General features: G+C 39.0%; 1 protein-coding gene across 4 annotated transcripts in view; it reads left to right on the forward strand.

The window, feature by feature from the left end:
• The window catches only part of ZNF385D (zinc finger protein 385D), a 759,183-nt gene extending 745,234 nt beyond the window's left edge, over positions 1-13,949 (forward strand). For all 4 annotated transcript variants that reach the window (XM_036030594.1, XM_036030592.1, XM_028518327.2 and 1 more), the window contains 3 exons: positions 7,515-7,693; positions 8,779-8,880; positions 10,943-13,949. In XM_036030594.1, coding sequence (XP_035886487.1) covers positions 7,515-7,693; positions 8,779-8,880; positions 10,943-11,176 — 515 coding nt within the window. In that variant the 3' untranslated portion in view covers positions 11,177-13,949. The remainder of the gene's footprint in view (positions 1-7,514; positions 7,694-8,778; positions 8,881-10,942) is intronic.
• The last annotated feature ends 9,045 nt before the right edge of the window (positions 13,950-22,994 follow it).

Below are 22,994 nucleotides of genomic sequence, written 5' to 3' on the forward strand. Positions count from 1 at the left end.
GTACAGTGTAGTAGAATGGGCTAGAAGAGACAAGAAGTGATCAGGCTTCATTTTTACCTCAGATCTGCAGGTAATTTTTGTAGGTGAACTTGGGCAAGTTAACTGTCCTCTTTGGGCCCCACGCATTCCCATCCATTCATTCATAATCTCCCTCTCTCTCTCTCTCTCTCTCTCTCTTTTTCTTTCTCTTTCTCTCTCTCATTAACAAACTATATGGCACTTTTTAAGGATCAAATACAGTGGCATGATTATTGGCATAACCACAGCAGCTAGTTGCATTGTTCAGGGACCAATTGTGTTATCACATCTTCTCTCTCTTTTTGTTTTTCACAAATGTGTAACCCTTCAAGGTTGAAGCTAATTGGCTTACATTCCATAACATTAGAATATGGGATGTGAATAGGGGCATCCCTGCTTTGCTTTGTTTATGTGGTAATTCGGGAAGAGAGGTAGCCCTCCGGAGCTTACTAGCAGGATTCACAAAGCCGTCTAAGAATGCTTAAGACTCCTCTTCAAGAGATCTGGAAGTCTCTTTTGCATATGTTACAGACACAAATATTACAAAATATGTTTTGTCTTTTTCTTTTAAAAAATCCTCCCCCCAAAAAATCCTACGAGGTAATGCTATGTTTAGCTAATTTTGATGATTTTTAATATAATTTTTAAAAAGCTTTGAAATATTTTTCAGGTAACACTCATTACTAATTTGGGCAGATTTTCCTGGTAATGACTTGAAGTGTTAACATTTGATAATTGTCACTGAGCTCATTCCAGACTTCCTGCCCCTTAGACAGAGTTGATTCTGTCCCTCACTGAGTTTTAATAAACAGAAAAGACAGTTGTCCAAGGATGGGCTTTACTATATTTTAAAATGCTTAGAGATTTCTAAACTTTTTGTCCAAACAAAATGACAATGTTAAAAAAGAGAAGGAGAATATTAACTAAAATCTATTGAGCAGATGCAAGTGCCTACAATAGTCTTTAAAACAAGAAATGCATTTAAGACAACCCTTCAGTAGGGCATATGATTTTCTTTTCCTAGCTGAGCACACTGAGGCACAAAGAAACCTGAACCACACAGCTACCAGGGGTGTCTAACCCATGGCCCACAGGCCACATGTGCCCCAGGAGGGCTATGAATGAGGCCCAAAATAAAACTGTAAATTTACTTTAAACATTATGAAATTTTTTGTGTGATTACATGTCACCATGTATTTAATATGTGGCCCAAGACAACTCTTCTTCTTCCAGTGAGGGCCAGAGATACCAAAAGGTTGGATACCCCAGAGCCTGAGCTCCCAAGTCTCTTTACAAATATTTGTTTATGAACATTCATTGTCTAATACTTCAGCCAATCTTCACTGATCATTTACTACGTGCTAGGCACTGAGAAGAAAAATCTGAGTAAAGCCAGGCCTTCAAGAAGCCAATGCCTAGTTTGTGGCTCAGTATTCAGGACTAAAATATGTAAAGACTTTCATCAGGACATCTGTCATTTCATGTTTCAAGTGAAAAGCTCATTTAAGCCAGTCAGCTGTGGCCAATGTGCATGTACTTCTTATTATTGAGGCCCAAAGATTATCTGCCAATCCTGTTCAGCATCTTCTACAAAAATGGTAAGACTTTATTTAGGTTGACTGAAAATAAAGATAGAAATTCTCCTATCACAATTCTGCTTATTATGCCTTCTTTAAACTTTCTATGAATGATTTAAAAAGCACTCAGTCTCACAGCTCCTCTGTGTTCCACTATGTGTAGAATATTTCAGGAAGTTTATACCTGAAAATGGGTCACAGCTGAGGGCATGCAGCTTGAAGAGGGAGAAGTGGGCAGGTTTTTGCTTTTCACTTCAAATGTCCTTCAAATTTTCTACTAAGGGCACATTTTACTTTCATCAAAAATAATTTTCAAACCTAAAAATAAAATTAGTTTACACAAAAAGGAAACAAAAACACTACTTTTAGAAATAACTAATGCAACATTACACTATGAAAACGTGTCTAATTTGTCCATTATTGAGGGATTAGAGTTCATTGCGTAAAGATCCTTTTTCTAGACTCTCCTGGGTAATGAATGTAAGAGCCATGTGGCACTCTTTCCATGCTCTTAAGGGCATTGTTTTAAGGGGATGGGACCGATGCACATAAAGTACACAGATGCATGTGTAAGGAAGCAGGGGAAAGCCTCAGTGGTCCTGTAGTCAATGATGATGGATGAAAGAGGGTTTCTGGAGGCCTGACATTTCTCCTCACATGCTGAGATCTCAAGGGTGGCTGCTATATCGACCCCGTGCATCTATCTTCTCACCAGGCCCAGCCAGGGCTCTGCGCACCAGGTCCCTGAGCCTGCAGAGGTCTTCCCTGGGCCTTCTGTGTTCACCACGTACATCCCCGCAGGGAGTGCTGCATGTGGCCTGTCTCCCATCCCATCCTGACTTCTCAGCTCTTCACTGGAGGAGGCCTTTTCTGATGCTAATAGCAAAGTTCTCCTCTCCTCTGCTTTAGACCCTCTGTTTCTCTTGTCTTGTCTTTCACCTCTGCATATTGGACTTCAGATACATTACTGGTGAATCAGCAGATTGCTTTCAACTGGGAAACTAACAGAAATGATATGATTTTTTACTCATTTGGGACATTACTTGGTTACCTGATACCATGGATGTCATCGTCTGGGGTGCTTAATGTTAGTTCATATGCTGATAAAGTAAACCAAAGTTTCCATCCCCAAGACAAAAATGGAAATATGATTAATTTGGAAAATACATATCATATAGGAGGTCAGGGTCATAAAAGGCTAATTTGAAATTTAGAGGAAGAAAAGAAACAGAACATGGAGGCTTTTGAAGCCAATTATATAGTTTCGGTGTGTAGATTCAATAGAACGTTTCTTTCTTAGGACACACTAGAGTTGGAATATAATGCCGTTATACCAAATGTCATAAATAAGCACATCCAAAAACACCTCTGCATTTGCTGTTTGTGTGGAGATCGGGCAGTCTTCTGCCTGTTTATCTAGAAGCTGAATCGTCTGAATTTGTCAATGAGAAGGTAACAAATCATCACTGGCAGTTGCATGGGCATGTTAAGGGTCTAGTCCAATGACGTTCAGCTAGTGTTCCACAAGAATTTTTAACACATGCAGTACTTAAGTATTTAGTCAGGCACACTGACCTCTTTTCCCTTAGGTTGTCAAATTAAAAAATGACAACAGCCAACACAGCAATAGCTGGCCAGTGTGAATGAATCAAAATTATACCTATTTTTTTTGTCAGACCAGCAAAAAATATATTTTTTGGTGTGCCATAGAATTTTAGTAATTATTTTATGTGTGGCATGAGATGAAAAAAGGTTGAAAATGACTGGCCTAACATTACTAAATATCATTTCATGGGCATTCTAGAAAATCAAATTGTATGATATTGAAATTTATTTTATAGAGGGTCACATTTTGCAAACTTTACCAAGATACATTTTTCTATAAAATGAATCATTCTGAAACATCTTTTATGATGTTTAGAAAGTTGTTTGGCAGCTTGAATCAAGACTTAAAAATAGTCATATTCTTTGTCCCTGTAATATCCCACGTGAAAATCTATTCATAGGAAACAACCAAATGTGGGATAAAAGGCGTTTAACAAGTAGGATATTCATTGCAACCTAATTATAAGGAAAAAGGGAACAATACCAATGTCTCAGATTAGTGGTTAAATATATCACATCCATATAGTGTAAGTCTGTTTTGTCATTAAAAATCATGTGACCTTCTAAAAATATATATAATTCCATGGGGAATTCTATACACAGTCACATTAAATAAGTTATCTAAATGTTTTTAAATATGCATATACAAATAAAAAATAAAAACTAGAACTTGATAAACATTATTAATATTTTGGTATACCTCGCCTTGGTAGAATTATGTTTCTCATTTTTAAAAATGTTTCTGAATTTTTCTGATGACCTCATGAATGATTTATTGAATTTTAAAACGTCGTTTGCTCACCTGCCTTTCCTTTGTACCTAACTGGAGAGCCACCTAAAAAAGGGTAGTTGTAAGGATGTGGGCAATAGAAGGGATGCCTAGAGTCTTTTCACCTCCTCCCACATACTACTTTGATGTTTGCAGATATAAGATAAATAAATATCTTGACCCAAGGTCACCAAAAACAAACTAGCAAACACAAACAGTATTTATGGGAGCATTACGACCTGCTGAATTTAAACTGTGGCTAGAGTACCATTTCACATTTCAGGAATCATGACATTTCCAATGAAGGTCACAGCCAGTGTCAGCATTTTAAAGCGATAGGAGGAAAATGGTCCCTTTAGCGTCTGGCAGATTCTGTACTCTGGGGAAGAAGGAGTACAACACAGTAGCAGACTTGTGATGCAGCTGCTGTGCGATCACACAGGAAGGCACACGTCTTGCAGGATGTTTGCACAATGTGGAACCGCAGTGATCGAAGAGGTGACCAGACTGGCCATCACAGAGCCACAGCCTTTCGAAGCATCATGTTTTCTGATACTGGGCTGAGCAGAAAGGAGCATTGCAAGGTGGAGCGGGGTGGGGAGTAGGGGGCAGAATGAAGCTGGGGAATGAGGATTGGAAAGACTCAAATTAAAATCCAAGTTTAGAAAAGACTGCATTAACAAAGGAGAAAATTGAAGGTGCTGTGAGGGATTCACGTGTAACTGGAATTCAGCAGGCTCAGAAATTCTTAGTGGGTTTCTAGCTAAGTCCCCATAGCTGTAGGGACTTAGAAAACCACTTTCTACCTGCCACAAACTTCAAGTAGTACTTGCTATGGGAGCCAGGCAAACAGCTTATCCTTTCTGCGTCACAGACTGGTATCTCTAAAATGGGCATAATAATAGCACCTAGTTCATAGGGCATCTGTAAGCAGGTAAATAATTTAGTGCAATACTTGCAGTGTTTATCAGAAACAAAATGAGTAGAAGTTCTCCCAATAGTGTTTTATATTAATGCATATTCAGTCTCTCAAAAATGTAAATGCTTTAAAATTAGGAGGACATATTTCCTTAATTTTAGCTCTACTTGGAGAAAATACAGCTATCCTTATGGCTTATTCAAGCGTTAAGATCTTATAAAACTATATAATAGCTATTTAATTATGACTGACATTCTCCTGCAAAATGAAGGAGGTTACATGGTTCAAAAGTTCCACTCTCCTAATAATGAATAGTAAGCTCAGAGTCAAAGCTATTAGTTGAAGCGTTTCACTCCATCTTGCCACATTTTTAACCACTATACACTATATATATACATATGCTATAAGTACAGTGTATGTGCATGTGTGTAGGCAATCATGCCTGTAGGAAGGTATGCATGAATAGGTCTAGTCAGTTTTCTTATCTGCTAGTTTCTGTGGAGAGACTAACACTAAAAGTTAATGCCAAAAATCCAATGATTTTCTAAGAGGAGGGATGTGTCTCAAATGTACACACACATCCCAGTTCTCCTCATCCCCAAGGCCATGACACAGGTGGGACGTAACTTGCCAAGGATAATATGAGGGGAATTTCATTTTGGGGAACTTGACTTGCTGTTTCTAATCCGCTGCAAGGGAGGCCAAATCTGTTGAATTTCCCCTCAGCTCTCTGACTCACCTGAAACTCAGTCCTGAGGCAAGCCACATACATCTGGCTTTTTTCCTTTCTCTGGCAAGATAAATTACTTAACTGTTGTTGAATAGATTAAAACGCTTTTCGGATCCATTTAGGTTCCATCCATGAAACACCAGCTCCCACCACAAGTGAATCAAGAGTCAGAAAATCAGGGAGAGAATTAATCTGACTACTCACAGGTATTCATAAGCCAAACCAGCCCCAGAAATGCTTCTCAGTTTGACCAAAGAAGCCACCTGGGAAAGAAATTTTTTGATAAAATTACCTGTTTGGGTAAAAAAGGTTGAACACCCAGCACTGACACACAAAGCATGTATTTCATATAAATATGTTTCACGTGTGTGTGTGTGTGTGTGTATCTTGCTTCCTGAGAGAACACTCCTTTTCCCTGCTCTTACCTGTGCTGTCTTCATGCAAACTGGGGAGAGTTTGTGTCCCTGTCTTGCCAGGGAGACGAGGGAAAGTGGCCTCCGTGAGGCCCCACCATCGCCACTACCCGCCTCGCGGTTCGGTTCTGTGGCTCCGTATTTCAGCTCATCCCGTCGTCTCGCTAGATGTTGACGTCTTTGTCTTTTCTTACAGGTTGAGATATGAACGTTTTCATAGCTATGCAGAGCAATATTAAATGCAAAGTAGGAAATCTAAGTTATAAAGATACACATTTTTATATGAAACTCCGTAAAGTCGTAATCATTTTGCAAAAGAGAAACATGTGGCCGTAAACCTGTTTCGTGTATTCCTCGCCCCTTATTTAAGACGATGGTGATCAGCACTGACCCAGAGCGCCCCCAGCAAGTTTTTCTCATTCATATTTGATGGTTCTGGGAGCCTGGCCGCCCCAAGAATCACAAGTTAAGAATTTTCTGTGTGTGCTTGCAGAACTGATAACAATGTAATAAATGCAATTAGGAAGGAGAAACCACTTTTTAAAAAAAGGATTTAAAAAGCCAGAAGGGCAGAAAGGACATAAATGATTACAAGGGAAAATTTTATAGCAAAAAACATATGACTAAAGGGAAAAAATAAAGAATTCTTAACAATACTAAGAGAAAGGTTATTGTGAGCCAAATTTTGAGAGAAAACTCCCGTGTGAACTTTAGTGATTTTTTTCAAAGCAAATGTTGACTGACATGAGTTATGTGTGACCATCCAGTGATGTTGCTGGTTTATTTAAAAGATGCACTTATTCACAATGTATCTGTGTAGCCTGTGATTCCAGCCTCACATTCCTGGTCATTTATTTACCTTTGAAATCATATCCCCAATCAGTGTGGGATTTAGTATCCTAATGAGTTTGTTTTGGGATTTTTGTGTTTTTTTGCATAGTCATTAAGATCTTGATGCTATTACTCTTCCTCTCTGCACCTAAAACACATAGTCAGGAAAGCCTGTTTGTATTCTGTTTAGAAAGCGGGTGTTTAATTAGTGCCACTTCTCTAAATGTGCCATGTTTAAAGCGATTGCATTTGTTACCCATCACCTTCAACTGTACCGTTAGCAACTCAATCACTCTTCCTCATCAGCTATCATTTATGTCTTATTAGCATCAAGAGGAAATGAAATGAAGTCACACCCATTTAATTTCTTCTTAGGACTCTCACGTGTAGCTGTTACATTGATGGTGCTTATTTGTCATGTGGGGCATTATTAAAAAAAGAACAAATGATTAAGTCATGTTGTATAAGGTGGTCCAGACACATCCTTCCAGTCTTCCACATCACACCCGTACTTCACCACAGCCTCTGGAAGAACTGCACTAAACCTAGGCATCGCATTTTATTATTGTGTTGTTTCTTGGAGGCATTTGCCAGCTAAGATTTTTCTCCTCTTTTTTCTTTTTCATTTTTTTTTCTTGAATATCCTTGGCAGGTACAAAGCACAAAACTATGCTAGAAGCCCGGAATGGAAGTGGGACTATCAAGGCCTTTCCGAGGGCAGGTGTGAAAGGCAAAGGACCAGTTAATAAGGGAAACACAGGCCTGCAAAACAAAACATTTCACTGTGAAATCTGTGATGTGCACGTCAACTCCGAAACACAACTTAAACAGGTAGGCAGCATACTCTAGAAATGAAAATGGAGGGGTTCATCTTCCTCAGCGAGATGGATGTCTGTGCTTTCCTTAGTCCCTTTCCTTCTATATTTCCATCCCTTCATCTCTCCATCCCTTTATCCATTCATCCATCCATCCGTCTGTCCATCCAACCATTCACTTACCTTCTGTTCACTGTGCTTATTTATGTATGTTTATGTTATTTAGTTGCTGAGGAATACTAAAATGTGATGGCTTCTCAGACCTGTTAGACATTATCTGAAGTTGAGTTTTCACTACTTGTATATATGAATGGTGGCAGGAAACATACATTGTGTTCTTTCTAAAAGAAATTAGATCTTTTTCCACCAGGTTTCCCACTCAAAAGTGTTGCTTTTATTTAAAGTTCAAGTCACAATCTTCCATTTTTACTTGTTTAGATATTTACATGCTAACTTTACCCTGTGCTCTCCTTTTATTTTATGTCCTTGAGTACATGGTATGGTACTGTATTTCTAAATTGTGCAGCCACCTGTTGAAAAGACGACTGATCCTGCTGTATTTACTTTTACTCTGAGTAGTGTTACAAAGAGATCAGTTCTGTTTCCAACTGAAGGCCCAGCCCTCATATCATGTTGTGTTTTATATGCCTATGGACAATATTCTGCTGATTTTGTGCAGCTTAGCTATTTATCTTTAGAATTTAAGGGGTTGACACTTGGCTGTACAAATATGAGGATAAATATTAGTGTGGAGATCAATTCATGTCTGCCTGGGCATCTTTGTTTATCTGCACATAAAAATCTTTCCTACTTTCCTATCTTTATAAACTTCTAAAAAAAAAGGAATCCTGTGCAATGATAAGGAGAAAGACTAGGGAAAAAAAACCCCTCCTCTATTAGAATATGTACTAAAGTGGAGATCATAAAAATACATATCCTCAAGGCCTGAGAATCCAAGGACAAAAGTGCATGCTTTTGTATATTTGTCTTCCTGAAACTTGCATGAAATAATTCATATTCTTCCCCAGATTAAAGCAAGATTTGTGAAGACCTTTTTGGTGTGAATTTTCTTAAGCTGTGGTTTCTCATTCCTTTTCACAGCACATTAGCAGTAGAAGGCACAAAGACAGAGCTGCTGGGAAGCCCCCCAAACCCAAGTACAGTCCTTACAACAAACTCCAGAAGGCAGCACATCCGCTGGGGGTGAGTGTGGTCTTTGCTTCCCACAGTCTGCTGAGCCTGGACTTTTGTCACTTACTAAATTACATAAATTCGAGGTACCTAAGTAATGATAGACAATTGATTCGAGAGTCCAACCTCCACATCACCAGCAGAATTAATGGTTTAATGAGCTGGACGGGGGGTGGGGGCGGTGTTTTGCCGCCTGTAACCACATGCCAGGAGCTTCTCTTCTTAAGTTGAGCTCAGGTTTATGACAGGGCATGGGGAAGGGAGAAGGGAAGGGAGAAGAGCCAAAATCTTTTGAGTCAGGTAAGTAATCACCTAAAATCTGGTCTTGAAGTTAGTGGATATTTTTAGGAAGGAACATCCATGAAAATCAAGTTTGGTTTATCTCTTTTTTTACTATCTTCAAGAGACAAAGCATTGGTGTTAATGTTACCCTCAAAAATATTTTGGAATTTGAGTGATACAGCCTCAAAGGCATGGCTTACTTTATTTAATTATTCACCCACGGTCACTGTATAATGCCTGGGAAGTACTCCCTGGGAAATGCTCTTTTCCCATTACTCTATATGTGCTTTTTAGATTACTAAACATCCTAGTACTTTTAGATTAGTAAGCATACTGACTTGGAATTTTTGAAAGATTTTAGGGGAGATCTTGAACCCCTTGACATCTTAAGCTAATATTTATGAGCATGCAGTCTTTTTTTCTGGTTAATTGTCCCCTGGTCTCTTTCATCAGAGGTCCAGGCACAATGAAAAGTTAAGAACAACTGATACACAATATGTCCTGAATTCTGCATTTCAAAGTGTTTTCTTCAACATAGACCTTTTTTATACAGTTGACCCTTCAACAACATGGATTTGAACTGTGCAGGGCCCACTTCTAGGTGAATTTCAATAAATACAGTTGGCCCTCCGTATCCACAGGTTTTGCATTCATGGATTCAATCAACCTCAGTTCAAAAAGAGTATTTTCAATCCACAGTTGGGTGTCTTCTTCAGAAGGGGAGGGCAGGGCCAACTGTAGTCAAGTTTTGGGGGAGTTAAAAGTTACACAGGGATTTTCGGCGGCACCGGGGACGGTTGGCAGCCCTAACCACCTCCTAGCATTGTTCAGTGGTCAACTGTAATCGGTGCTATTGTGTGCTGCTGACACAGGAAAATATAGTTAAGGGAAAACTTCAATCATCTCTTATGAGGACTAAGTATGAGTTGACCCAATTTTATGCAAATGAAATCACTTTACTCAAAAGCAATTTTACCTGCGTTCAGAAACTGTGAGTTCTGCTCAGAGCTGATGTTTCAGCATCTCTAGTCATACCTTGAGCGCTGTATCTGACCAGGAGAGATGCAGCCTTCCACAGTCAACGGAGTGGTTGTCCAATAGACACACAAGTCAACTTGTGATAGTGTTAGCGCCCAAAACCTCCTTAGCTATAAGTGTGTCACTGTTTCCGTAAGTGGGAACGACTTCTGCATACGAACAGCCATCTCACTGTGCTACTAGCCAGAGAAGGAACTGGTTTTGTCAGTAGGCTTGACCTAATGTTGTGTCCATTCCACAAAGATGAAGCAGGACACGTCAGACTTTTGGAGCAGTAAGTTTACTTCTTTATTGAAAGTGGAATTTTGTTGTTTTTATTTTTCTTAATTAGTTCCACACACCTCTCCATGCCACTCAGTCACACACTTGCAAAGCCTACAATAACTGATAGCATTAATGAATCTCTCTTTAAAAATATTGGTTTTGTGGTGGAGTAAAAACTCCCAGTTTTTTTCTGAAGATGAATACTTTCCTCAGGAAGTATATGTATCAAGAAAAATAAAATAAGGTTGCTGAGTGCTTTTCTAAAGAACTTTTCAAAACCCTAACTCGGCCATTTTCAAGAATTTTCCAAGCCTCCCAAAAGAACGATGTTCTCTACAGGTCCTATTATTTCTATCGTCAGTTCACAGTCAGGACCTTATCTTCGTAGCTGTTTACTGCTCTATTGAAAAAGCTGCCCTACCATTTTGCATTCTAAGTGTAGACTCCAAAACGTTTGCCCTTGTAACTCTTTCTTTCCCCTCCCTTGCAGGTAAAATTAGTCTTTTCAAAAGAACCTTCAAAGCCATTGGCTCCACGAATTCTACCAAACCCGCTGGCCGCTGCGGCAGCCGCTGCAGCCGTGGCCGTGAACTCCCCCTTCAGTCTCCGAACTGCGCCTGCGGCCACTCTGTTCCAGACGTCCGCCCTCCCGCCCGCGCTCCTGCGGCCAGCCCCAGGACCCATGCGGACCGCCCACACTCCTGTGCTGTTTGCTCCTTACTGAATTCCACGTGGAGTCGTTGTACTGCAATAATTTTTCAAAAAACAAAAAACAAAACAAACAAAAGAGAACTATGCAGTGTTTATTTATAGTTTAAAGTATATCTGAAGAGCCAGGACTTTTGATAGTGAATTGAAAAAAATTATTAAAAAAAAAGGGAGGGAGGTCGGGGGAGGGTGGGGAGGGATGGCATTTTCTCCAAATTAAAGCATTCCTCTGGAACATTGGTTGTTTTAGAAGTGATCTCCAGCATTGACTTGTAGTGGTATCTAGAACTTCTGAAGCCTTTGTGACTGTGCTTTTGGGGCACCTGTTTCCCTCTGCATTGTCTTTCCTGCTTTATGAAACAATTATATATTGTCTAAGGGCATTAACTGGTTCTAATGTGTATATAATAATTCACCCTGTAGGTTAAAATAATACAAAAAAAAAGAGAAAAAAACAAAACAAAAAACAAAGCAACACTGTGAATAGTAGTATCCGTGCTGGTCCTCTCGCTGTGACAGCAGTTAGTGGGCGTTTATCCCAACAGAAGTAGATGCAGTAGATGTCTTGTCAAACAATAGTGCTGTGTCTCAATCTATGCCACTAGGTTTTAAAGAATTGCAAAAGGTAGAACGAACAACTATTTCATGCCAGTAAGCAGTCGAAAAATGAGCAAACACGTAATGGTTTTGCAGAGGTCTCCCTGGTCCATGTTCTCCCCGACCTATGCAGCTCGGAGGTGACTTCAAGTTCAGAGCAATAGAACAGGACCAAACAGAGAGGTTGGGGAGATATTAATAAAGATGATTTCTTACAAAGTACCATCTTATCACCCTAAAACAGTATTGTCAGAAATAGGGAAGTGTTTGTAGTGAACCTATATCTGAAAACAGGTAAAACCATGCATCCTGGGTGTTTAAAAAGAAATTAGTACAACTCTTCAGTTTCATGGATAAGGGACAATCATAAGCTAGGATGATAACGCAAAGAAAAGATTTTTCATGTTAGTTAATATCCAGTAAAAACAGAATATTGAACTTCTGCAATATCCCTTTATATCATACCAGTAGGGTTGTCTCTTAGGCAAAGGTTTCTGCTTTAATGATGATAGGCATTAGCTAGTGTTGTGGGTTTTCTTTTCTTTTTTTTTTTTTTTGCTTTCCTACTGACATGATATAAACAATTAATATATATTTAAATGTTAACTCAGAAAAATAATTCTGGGTTCATTGCAGACCAAGGATATATTGTTAAGAAAAAATACTGGTAAGATGCACTTGACCGTCATTGCTCTAGTGGAGTTGTAAAATACCGACAGCCTTTGATGTCCACCATAAGGTGGAAAGGAGTTGATGTTTTACCTTTACAACAAGATTTATCAGGGGTATATATAAATATATGTATATTGTATATATGTTAGAAAGATTAAGAGAATAACTTATAAAAAGAAAATCTATATAAAATAATTATATAACCATCCCATGTTACATGTTATCATTAAGTTGGTAACAAATGGCATAAAAATAGCTGTGCCTTTAATTTGTGATAAAGGCTATTTGCTTTTTCCCCTAGAAAGCAAACCTGTACCTGTCACTATGATGGGGTTTGATGCAGCCAATCTGTCGCGTTAATAAGAACAATGGCAGTCAAACTTAGAGAAACGATAAGAACATGTACAAATCAACCCTACATGATTTAGGTTTAAAGAAAAAAAATATTTTTGAAAAGGTTTTGTAAAGACTATTTAAAAACGTAGGGAAGGGCTGGGTATGGCCTTCCTGAAACTGCTCTTATCTAAACTGTAGTAACTTTTGAGAGATATAAAGAGGCAAGATGAAACCATTGGAGAGAGAGGTATTTAGCATACGTCATTTTATATTTAAGAAACACCCATAGCGTGCTTGGTGCTCAACATGAAACATGGTCTTTGGAGTTCTCGTCTACCATCTAGCTATAGACCTTTGTCATATAAACATATCTTTAAAGCAGTTGGCTTTGTATATCTTTTGTTAGACGAACAACCAAAAAATAAAGAAGAGGAAGACGGGAGGAGGGCAGGCAGGCAGGAAGAAAAAGAAAAAACTATTAATATTTTATCAGTCTTCGCTAGAAAGAATTTTATACTGTAGACAGCGTGCTTACACAGGTGGGTTAGCATGAACATTTGTGTTTGAGAGTATCTGGTGACTTTGCATTGACCAATGTCTCTCCTCTTTGGTCTTAGCAAGTGTGTCCTGTGTTTCCACCACAGACTCTGCTAGTACATCAGGTAGAGAGTTCCCCAAGAGATTGTTGTCTGGGGTTCTGTCTATATCTCGTGCGACCATCTTCGGACCATTTTGAACTTGAGTTTCCTCCTTCTGCTTTGTCAACTTTTATCTTTCACTATACGTCAGCCTAAATTCTTATCCAGCCACCTACACCTGATAAAACCTCTCTTTCTGTTGGGGAACTTAGTGTTAATCGATGCAGTCTCACTACAGTGTGCTTTCGCTGTTCCTCCCCGTTTTCACCACCGTGAACGAGCCAGGCCCCTAGAAGTCAGGGCCTGTGGGTTACAAGAATCCTGGATCACAAGGCGTTACTAACTTTAATGATTTTCTGGGAACAAACAAATCAGCCATATTTTCTCCATCAGCCATATGAGAAAACTCAGAAATACGTCAATCCCTTCTGCCTCACTTCACTATGGAACCATTTTTGTTGAAATGGTCTCTTAAATTGGAGTTGTAATCATCAGTTGTCTTTTACTCACTACCTAATAAAGGATGAAGCCTAACCTTAGAACTTACAATGGATTCTCTGTGAATTGTTTCCCCTCACTCCACATATCTATCAACACCAGATCAGCATCTATTAGAGTTCAGACAGGTATAAAGCTATATTCTTTCCCTGAGGGAACTTGCTTCATGAACAAAGATGAATAATTCGGATTGGTCAGCAGCGGTGCTCTGAAAATCCCCAAGGGTGGTCTGACTTTATGGATATACCTGTATATACATCCCTTCCCATGCATCACACCCATGACAAGGAAGTGATAGAGAAAACATCTCTGATTTCATTTGGAACAAATATAAATGCATTGCAAGAGTCAAATGCCTCTGGAAAAAGCATTGTTGCACTTCATCCAGATCATCCAGACAAATGGGAAACAGTTGTTGGGGAGGTACTGTATTTCTCTTTAGAGAAAACAGGTGATTGCAAATGACAAATTGCTCCTCTCACTGGTCCTAAATTTTGAAGAGTGGTTGTTTTATTCACATAAGCAAACACAGGTGGCCTTTGGCAATTTATACTATCACTGCCTCATCCAATAGGATTGTGATCTTTAGGTATTCTTGGGTTTTCTGTCATCTATTGTAGTAATTCACTGCTGTTATCATCATATATGTGTGTGTGTATGCAGACACACACACACGTTTTTTAAAGGTGCTACATATTTTGCTGCCAAGAAACTATTTAGCCAAGAGAGTATTTATACTCAATCACCAAGCAAAGGATTGAAAATTAAAATACAATGAAGTTTTAAAAATAGGATCAAAGTTTATTGTAGGTATGCCCATGTAAGTTTCTAAGGAATAGGACCAATACATAGCAAACATGAGCATTAAATTTCACTTACAATTAAATTTTAAACTCGTATCTTGCCTCAGTACATATGTAATGTTCCAGCTTTCCTGAAGAAATCAGATTACAAAGCTAAAAGATGACTCAAGTGATGGAGAGACCTCTTCCTTCATCTGAATTGGTGTATAGAACTACCTTTCAGTTCATAAGCATGGATAACATTGTATCAATAACTAATTATATACAGGAAACATTATAAAGTGGTAGGAAAAACAGTGAGCTTGAAAGAAGTCAAAGTCTATTGTAGACTTTGTCTCTGACCAGCAGGGTAACTATTAAAGAGTCATCTAAAATGTCGTCCTTAATTGCTTCATGAGTAATACAGATGCAGTGAATAAAAGCTGAGCTGGTTCACTATGTCTGCATTTAGAGGACCACTTCTCTCATCCTCTCAGGAATAAAACTGCTTTCTTATAAGTGAACCATGCAGCTCTTCACATATTTTGCATGTGTCCTGAAAAGTGTTGTGTATTCCTTTTCATCCTGAGTATATACCACACGGTAGGCTGTTCTGACTAATCGTAGATTTCACCACCAATTACAATTACCATAGAAGGTGCTAATTCATGATGGACTTACAACAAAGTCATGGAAGAGACACTGTATCTCTTTTCTCAGTCTTAGAACACAATGAATTCTGAACAAAACAAACCCCAATGAAAGCAATAGAAATTTGGCCATGTGGGTGTGGAAGGGAGCAACAATTTAAATGCTACCCTCTTATTCCTTTGGTTGAGCTTTCCCCCTATAATACTAGTGGGCCCCTTCATTAATTGTGCCCTGGTTTTGCAGTTGTTTTAACTAATGGCCACCTATTAAGACCATGCACCTAAAGGATAATTAGTTATATCCTTTCTCCATTGTTAATAGCAAGAATTCAGGCATGCCTCAGTTGACTGCACTTCGCTTTATTGAGTTTCACAGGTGTTGAGGGGGGTGTTTTGTTTTGATTTTGTTTTGGGTTTTTTTTTTTTTTAACAAATTGAAGCAAGACCCTCCACCAGAAAAGGATTGGGGTTTGCTTTATCTCCAGACTTGCTTTTATGGTGGTCTGGAACCAAACAGCCGTACCACCGTATCTCTGAGATGTTCCTGCACCCGCTTTGTTGCAGTCATCTGGAAGCAAACCTGCCCCGTCTCTAAGGTATGCGTATCCTGGAATGCAATACTGACAGTGAATGTTTTACATATCGATGGCTATTGGTTTTCATTAAAAGGACAGGCATTTTTGGAGTGTCTCAGCTGTTCTTTGTAAGGTATTCTTCAGTAACTACAGAGGCTGCTACTATCAGACACTGAAATGGATCATTTATATGGCGAGTCTCCATTGTCTACTTACTGTATCTGAGAATGATATCAGGGCTTCCAGTGAAAGACAGATATGTGGAGATATCATCCTCAAGAGGCCCATAAGGTTTTTATTTCCAGAAATGGATTTATACCTTACCAGAACTATGAATGGTGAAGGGAGGCAAGTCTGCACTGGAGAAACCTACATGCAACTTGATTAGATGTTCATGTGGGTTACAAAGGGTCACAGAGTTTGAAGAATTCTCTGGCTCACACGTGAGACACAAAGTTCTTGAGATTATGGAAAATTTAGTTTTCATTAAGGATCAAGAAGAATTTCAGGGGATGACATGTGTTTTTTAAAAGGAATTATGAAAAATGTGTGGAAGTGTTAAATATTGGGGAAGAGTGTTGTGGCCAAAGGATGTGGGCAAAAGATTGATTGATGGTCACAGAACAATGGACGTGGTTTTAACACAAGTTATCTGTGAGGAACTCAGGCCAATTCACTTGTCATTTTGATGATTTTTTTTCTGAAAAGTATGGGGGGGTAGGCAATAATGAGGTTACTTTATAAAGATATACTTTTTAATAGGCTGAATTAGTAAAAATAAATAATGAGATGCTTGTGTTGAGAAATTGGTTCCAAAACCTTAAGTCTAATTCCTATAAATTTCAATAAGATTGTTCTAAAATGCATCTTATACTTACAGTATGCATATCCCCACATATTTGAAATTAGGTTGACCTGATACCAAAGCAAGGCCATAAGCAGCTATATTAGACAGTCAGGGTTTTTTTCCAGTAAATACGTGATTTTTTTTAAAGACACATTTCCTTATACACATGGCTCTGTATGCTAAGAACTTTTTTCCCCTTGGGAAATTGTTTAGTCATTTTTTTAATTCATATTATCACTTGAAATCTCATGTCAATTCATCTAAGGTTTATTATGTATTTATAACAATCATTTCTGCCAGTAGTATTTAATTTACTGGCATTTTACAATTAATGTTAGATTGCCTCCTAAGAGTGGTCACTGGAATGTGCCGTATTGCCCAATGTGTGATGAAATACTCAACTCGCATGAACACTGGAGTGCTGGCTAATTTTAAATGGTTACTCTTAACATTAGAACTACAAATGGACCATATCCAGTGAGCTGAGTGACGGCTGTGCTTGTTTACTGACAGGAGCCAATTTGAGCCTTAGTCCCGTGGCTAAAAATAGCTTAATCCCAAAGCATTTAGTGATTACTAATTGAAGACAGTTGCTGTTTTTGACAACCAGGCTTCTGATCGGAAACTTTGGCCTTAACATTCAAAAACATTGAATCATATTTCAAATTAAAAACAATAGACTATGTTTTGTCCACATTTGTTGTAACCCTGCAAAAAAAAAACTTAAGGGGAAAATGTGATTTCTTTTTTTTCTCTCCTTGAAATCCCACAGCTTAGAAAATACTACCAGGGCTTTGTTCAATATCAACTGCTTGGCAAAAGGTTTTATAAGGTTTTTCCTGACAACAATAATACCTCTTATTTGACGGAGCATTACCGCAAACATTGAAGAGGTACAATAGACATAACTTTCTTGATTTAAAATAAGACTAAAGACACCAAGGATGAGAGAAATTGACTTGCCTGTAGCCACCCAGATACGGGCGTCTGATTCATCAGTCAGCTGCAGTGATGCCACGTTGTGGGAGAACTAGCATTGTCTGCCCTCATCTGCACATTTGGGAGCCTGCCTTGAGCAGTGGAAGCTAAAATGCTCAGGATGCAAATCTGTGCTGCTTTTACAGCCCATGTTTTCAGTAGCCGACTTCGCTCTTTTCATCTCAGCAAATCACGCTGAATAACCTTTAGCCACAGGTGTTAGAGGTCCCCAGGTAGACGTGGACCATTGAGATGGAATTTTTGTTTTACATTTTGATACTTGAAATATGATTCTGTTGTTGCTATGCATTTAATCGCATACCCAAAGAAGTATCCTTCGTATGCCAGTAAAGCTCTAAATTTAAAATAATAATCAGGGCAATCTGCAAGATTCGTATCATGCAATTCTTCTGTTTTAAGTCATACAATGAAATTCTCCCCTATGCCAATAATTTGCCTAATATAAAATGAAGCTGCTATCAATTTCATTGGCTCAAGCATATAAAATATAGCAAGTTCTACCCTGTCTCTGGTTGTGTACTAAGTTAGACTTACAGCTGTAAACAAATTAATCTTTATTTTTCTCAGGAATTCTTTAAGAAGAGCTTTTCAGTTTCGCTAAAAGAAAGACACTCGTGCTATTTCCATGTGACAGAAGCTACCTGGGTCCTTCAGCAGCTCTAGAAATGCCTGTAGCCATCATCTCCTTTCTTTTGGACACGATCAAAACTGTCCAGGCAAATGTAACATTACTGATAGTTTGGGGAAATTTGTATATATACATTCTTATTCTTCACAGGGTTCATGAAATAAAGATGGCTGCTTGTTTTCCTCTTACTCATAAATAATCCATAGACAATGTATCCATTTGGGGGAAACATTCTCCTTCTTAGTTTAAATTTTCAGGCTCTCTGGGAAGGGGATATTGTAACAAATTGTGTATTCTGTATGTTCTGCTCTTGTTATAGCTTACTATTTAGAAAAGGACAGAAAATCGACACGAGGTGATAGTTGCAGGTGCCAGCTAAGACTTCCAGTGAGTCACAGAACATGTGTCTCATGGCTGTTTCCCAAAAGAAATGTGTTTGCAGGGGAGAACCATAAAAGACTTGGTTTTTATCTCAGAATGGTGCCCATTCCATTGTCCCTTCTTTCTCCCCTGTTAGACAAGAGTTCTCATCTTTGTACCGGCCACTTCATACATTTCAATTAATTGTAAAGCAGAACAGTTACTTTATTTATATCAACTTTAAAACTTTGTGGTTGGTCTTGGCTGAAATAAAATTTCAGTGCCAATAACAGGTATAAGATCATAGTCCATGTTTTCATAGGACGAAAAAAAAGGTATTTCTGCCTGAACAGTGTTTTTTCAACACATTTTTATTATCCCCCAAAAGTCGCAAATATGGAAGAATTCTTTTTAAATTGGAAATTCTGATTTCTCTTGAAAAATGAGAGTTCTAGAGTAGCATTCCTGCTAATCAGCCATTAGCTGCAGGTAAACCCTGACTGCCCCCTTTGGACAAGGCAACGCTTTGCAATTTATTATGATCTACGCTCTGGCCCCAGTTACTGTTTCAGGCCTGTGTGATCACTGGTTTGCAAACCCCAGCATGAAATGCTGGTTCTCAACCACCACGTCCTCCTTTGCCAGTTAGTTTTCAGGGCCCCTTGTCTCCCTTCCCCTCCTCCCCCTGATTCATTATTGCTAGGTTTATCTTGTAATGCTTTTTGATTTTCATTTTCATTTTGGACAGGCAGTTTATAAGGCGCAATGTTTTGCAAACATCAATTTCATTAAGGCTCCCTTCACCAGAATATGACCTGTGACAAATTAATGACTAGAATGTGTGTGGGATTTCTTAGAGTTGACATCCAGGAAAGATTTGATTCAGGCAGTGGGTGACTAAATTCAAGAAAGGGATTCTGGCAGTTTCCCAGTGTTTCGCTACAGAAGAATTTGGCTTCAGCTATTAACAGAAATAGAATTTTAGGAAGAAACACCACACATATTTCATATGAAAATAAGTCCTTATCTCTTCTTCCTTTAAGTAAAATATGAAGAAAAATTCAGAAATAATGTTTCTGACATGCCATTGCTGAAAACATTTTGTTCTGTTTTCAGGGCCACAGACAACTTTCCTGCAAATACATGTCAGTCGCTAGATCATTAGTTTGAAAAAAGAAAATCCATGTGAAAGTATTTTTATTAGGTTGGCCAAAAAAGTCTGTATGGTGTTTTCCATAAATTAAAATAAATGTTTTTCATTTTCATTGATTGCATTATTGATTTGGATATTTTCAGTGCATTAGCTATCTCCCATGTAGTATAACATGAAAAGTTCTCAGTTAATGTCTAGAATGGATTGCTACCAACTTCACCTGGTCTACCTGACCACGGAGCATCCTCTCATGAGAAATCTCCAGCAGGGAACCTCACAAACCACTTTGACACATTCAATCAGTTACAGCACCTTCTCCATATACTGCACAGATCTTTTTTTGCATTTCAGTTGAGTTTCTACCTTTCTTGAAATAATGAAGCATAATATGCTAAAAGTGTTGCTTATTTTCTTCCATGTTCAGTATTAAAAAGGCTACACAAAAATTCACCAATTTGTATTTTTTTTAAATGCACGCTGATATGACAGCTGTGACAATGCAATCTAACAAAGTCCTTTTGAATTAAGTCAAAGACAACTAAGTGCTACTAGAGCCATCATACAGAAAAAAACAAATGGACTTTTTTGGCCAACCCAATATTAACTTTTGAAATAATTTCCTTCCCATGTATAGAACAAAATTTAAAATACAGAATTAGCCATTGGATACAAAATAGTTATCCTTACCTACCTGGGCAATAAACGGACACATGGACATTGATATTAACATTATGATTTTTAAATTGCTAATTGTCTACTAGAAAAGATCTTGTTTATGTTGTTTTGCCTGGGCATTAAAAGAGAAAAAAACTAAGTGGGTCGTAAGTTTCTGTTGAACATCCCAAGCCAGGAGCATAAGCCAAAACCAGACTTAAAACCTGGACTAACATACAGTTTCACATTTTTCAAAGTGCATAATCCAGCCATTGTGAATAATTTCTGGCCAAGTCCTAGGAAATGGTGCATGGTCTTTCTGATCATAGCCTGGGAACTGTTATGCTGAAGCTAAAACCAAATGTCAGCTAAGGTCTGATGCCGGGGAAAACAATTAGAACATTACTGAATACCCTCCGTTAAAGAGTTCACCTTCAAAAGCCAGTTGTCGGTTTATCCTGTTTAATTCATTACTTGGAATTATTTTCAAGAATGCCAAAGCATTTTAGGTGGATCAGCCTATGATGGGCAGGACACCATAAACATACCCTCTGCAAGTTTGTGATTTATAGCCAAAAATACAGAACTTAATGACGCAGAATGCTGTACAGGGTAGGAGAAAATAAAGTCTATTTTTGGGCACTGTTTCCTTTTCTCTAGTTCCCTTTAGATGAGAAGTGGGAGAGCAGGGGCACAATTGCAAGCAACCCCTGGTAAAACAAAAAAAAAAATATGATTCTGCCAGATTTATGAAGAAAAGCCCAGTTTATACTAACTCATTGCCATTGTATACTGTATATTCATTTCCTAGGGCTGCTAAAAGACTAACCATACACTTTGATGGCTGAAAACAACAGAAATTTATTCTCTCTTTCTAGAAAATGAAAGTCCCAAAGTCAGCATGTTGGCTCAGGGAGAATCTGTTCCGTGGCTTCTCCTCGTTTCCACAGGTTGCCAGCAGTCCTTGATTTGTGCATACACACTCCTAGTTCTACTTTTGTTTCCACACTGGGTTTCTCCCTGTGTGTTTTCACATCACCTCCCTCCAGGATGGCATCTCTTCTCTCTTTGTTACATGAACTCCAGTGACATGGCCACCGGCTGGCAGTGACTGCGGAATGCTGCAGATGGCTCATCGAAACACAAGAAAACATATACAGAGACAACCAGGTCCTGTGGGGAAGTAGGAACAAAACGGCCACTCTCTCTAGTGGGGAGCACCATGGCCACCCTCCCTAGAGGAGAACGCCCCTAAGGGAGAGTGCCTCGTTCTCCCACCCGAGCAGGCTTTTATTGGGTTTCGTTTGCATAGGAATTCAGGTAAAGCTCATTACTCATCGCCAGGAAGTAAGGACTGAACAATAGATAACAAGAACTCGGAGAGCCTATTTGAGTCAGGGTCAACGAGCTGTAAAACTTTGAGAAACAAACTTACTTCTTCCCCGGACCCTTATCATTCCACTGACAGCATTCTAAACAAAGCAGATTTCACAGGATTTTGCATATTCTTTCTTAGGCCTGATCACCTGAGGAACCTGCCCTTTCCAGCAGAGCTGCACCACCCTGTCATTGTTTCAGGCTTAGGAGCAAGGGAAGTAAAACAGCCAAGAGAGTAGGAGATTTTCTCAAAGACAATGAGGACCCAAGCTATGTCAAAGCTGAGGGGTGAGGGTCCATCACCCCTTTTTGCTGTAGCCCCCAAAGTCCTCCTTGGGGGCCTCCCACTTGATCGTGCCTGTCTTAGGTCGTTCCCCCCTTGGGGAATGTTACCCATCATTGGCTAACTGACCAAGCATTGGGGGCCAGTTGTGGATGAAGTAAAAGGAGCAGAAGTGGTGCTCCTGCCAGGGAAATAAGCTTTTGTCTCCTTGCTGGCTTATGGTTCAAGGTCATTCCCTCAGCCCTAGCCTTGGCGGGGGTTACAGCTTCTGATACCAGGCAGGGCAGTTCCCAACACTCCAGTCATAATAGATGTAGAACTTACCCTCGTCTCGTGTGACCTCATCTTAAGTAACTATATCTGCAAAGATCCTATTTCCAAATAAGGTTGCATGCTCACATTCCAAGCTAGGACATCAACATATCTTTTTAAGGGAGATAGGTAACCACTTTGGGCTATTTCAGTTTTCCCAGAGAACTAATACCAACAATCTGTGCCCTCCCCCTTACGGGGTTATTTACAATCTTAGGACTTGCCTCATTCTTGAGCCAGATCAGCACCACCATGGCCTCCACCTTTGTCTTGAAATTGGAGGTGGCAGGCAAGCAAAATGGGACCCTGACAATTGTCTGTTCCTCTTTTTTTTTTTATTTCTCAAACACTCTGTTTCCTACTACCCACAATCAATCCTGTTGTCTTAGGTTGGTCCTCTAGAAGCAGAACCCCCAATTCGGATACTAATGAAAGTAGGTTTTTGTTGGAGGGAAGGAGTAAGGAAAGCAGGA

The sequence above is a fragment of the Phyllostomus discolor genome, chromosome 7 (genome assembly GCF_004126475.2).
Source record: "Phyllostomus discolor isolate MPI-MPIP mPhyDis1 chromosome 7, mPhyDis1.pri.v3, whole genome shotgun sequence".
Classification (NCBI taxonomy): domain Eukaryota; kingdom Metazoa; phylum Chordata; class Mammalia; order Chiroptera; family Phyllostomidae; genus Phyllostomus; species Phyllostomus discolor.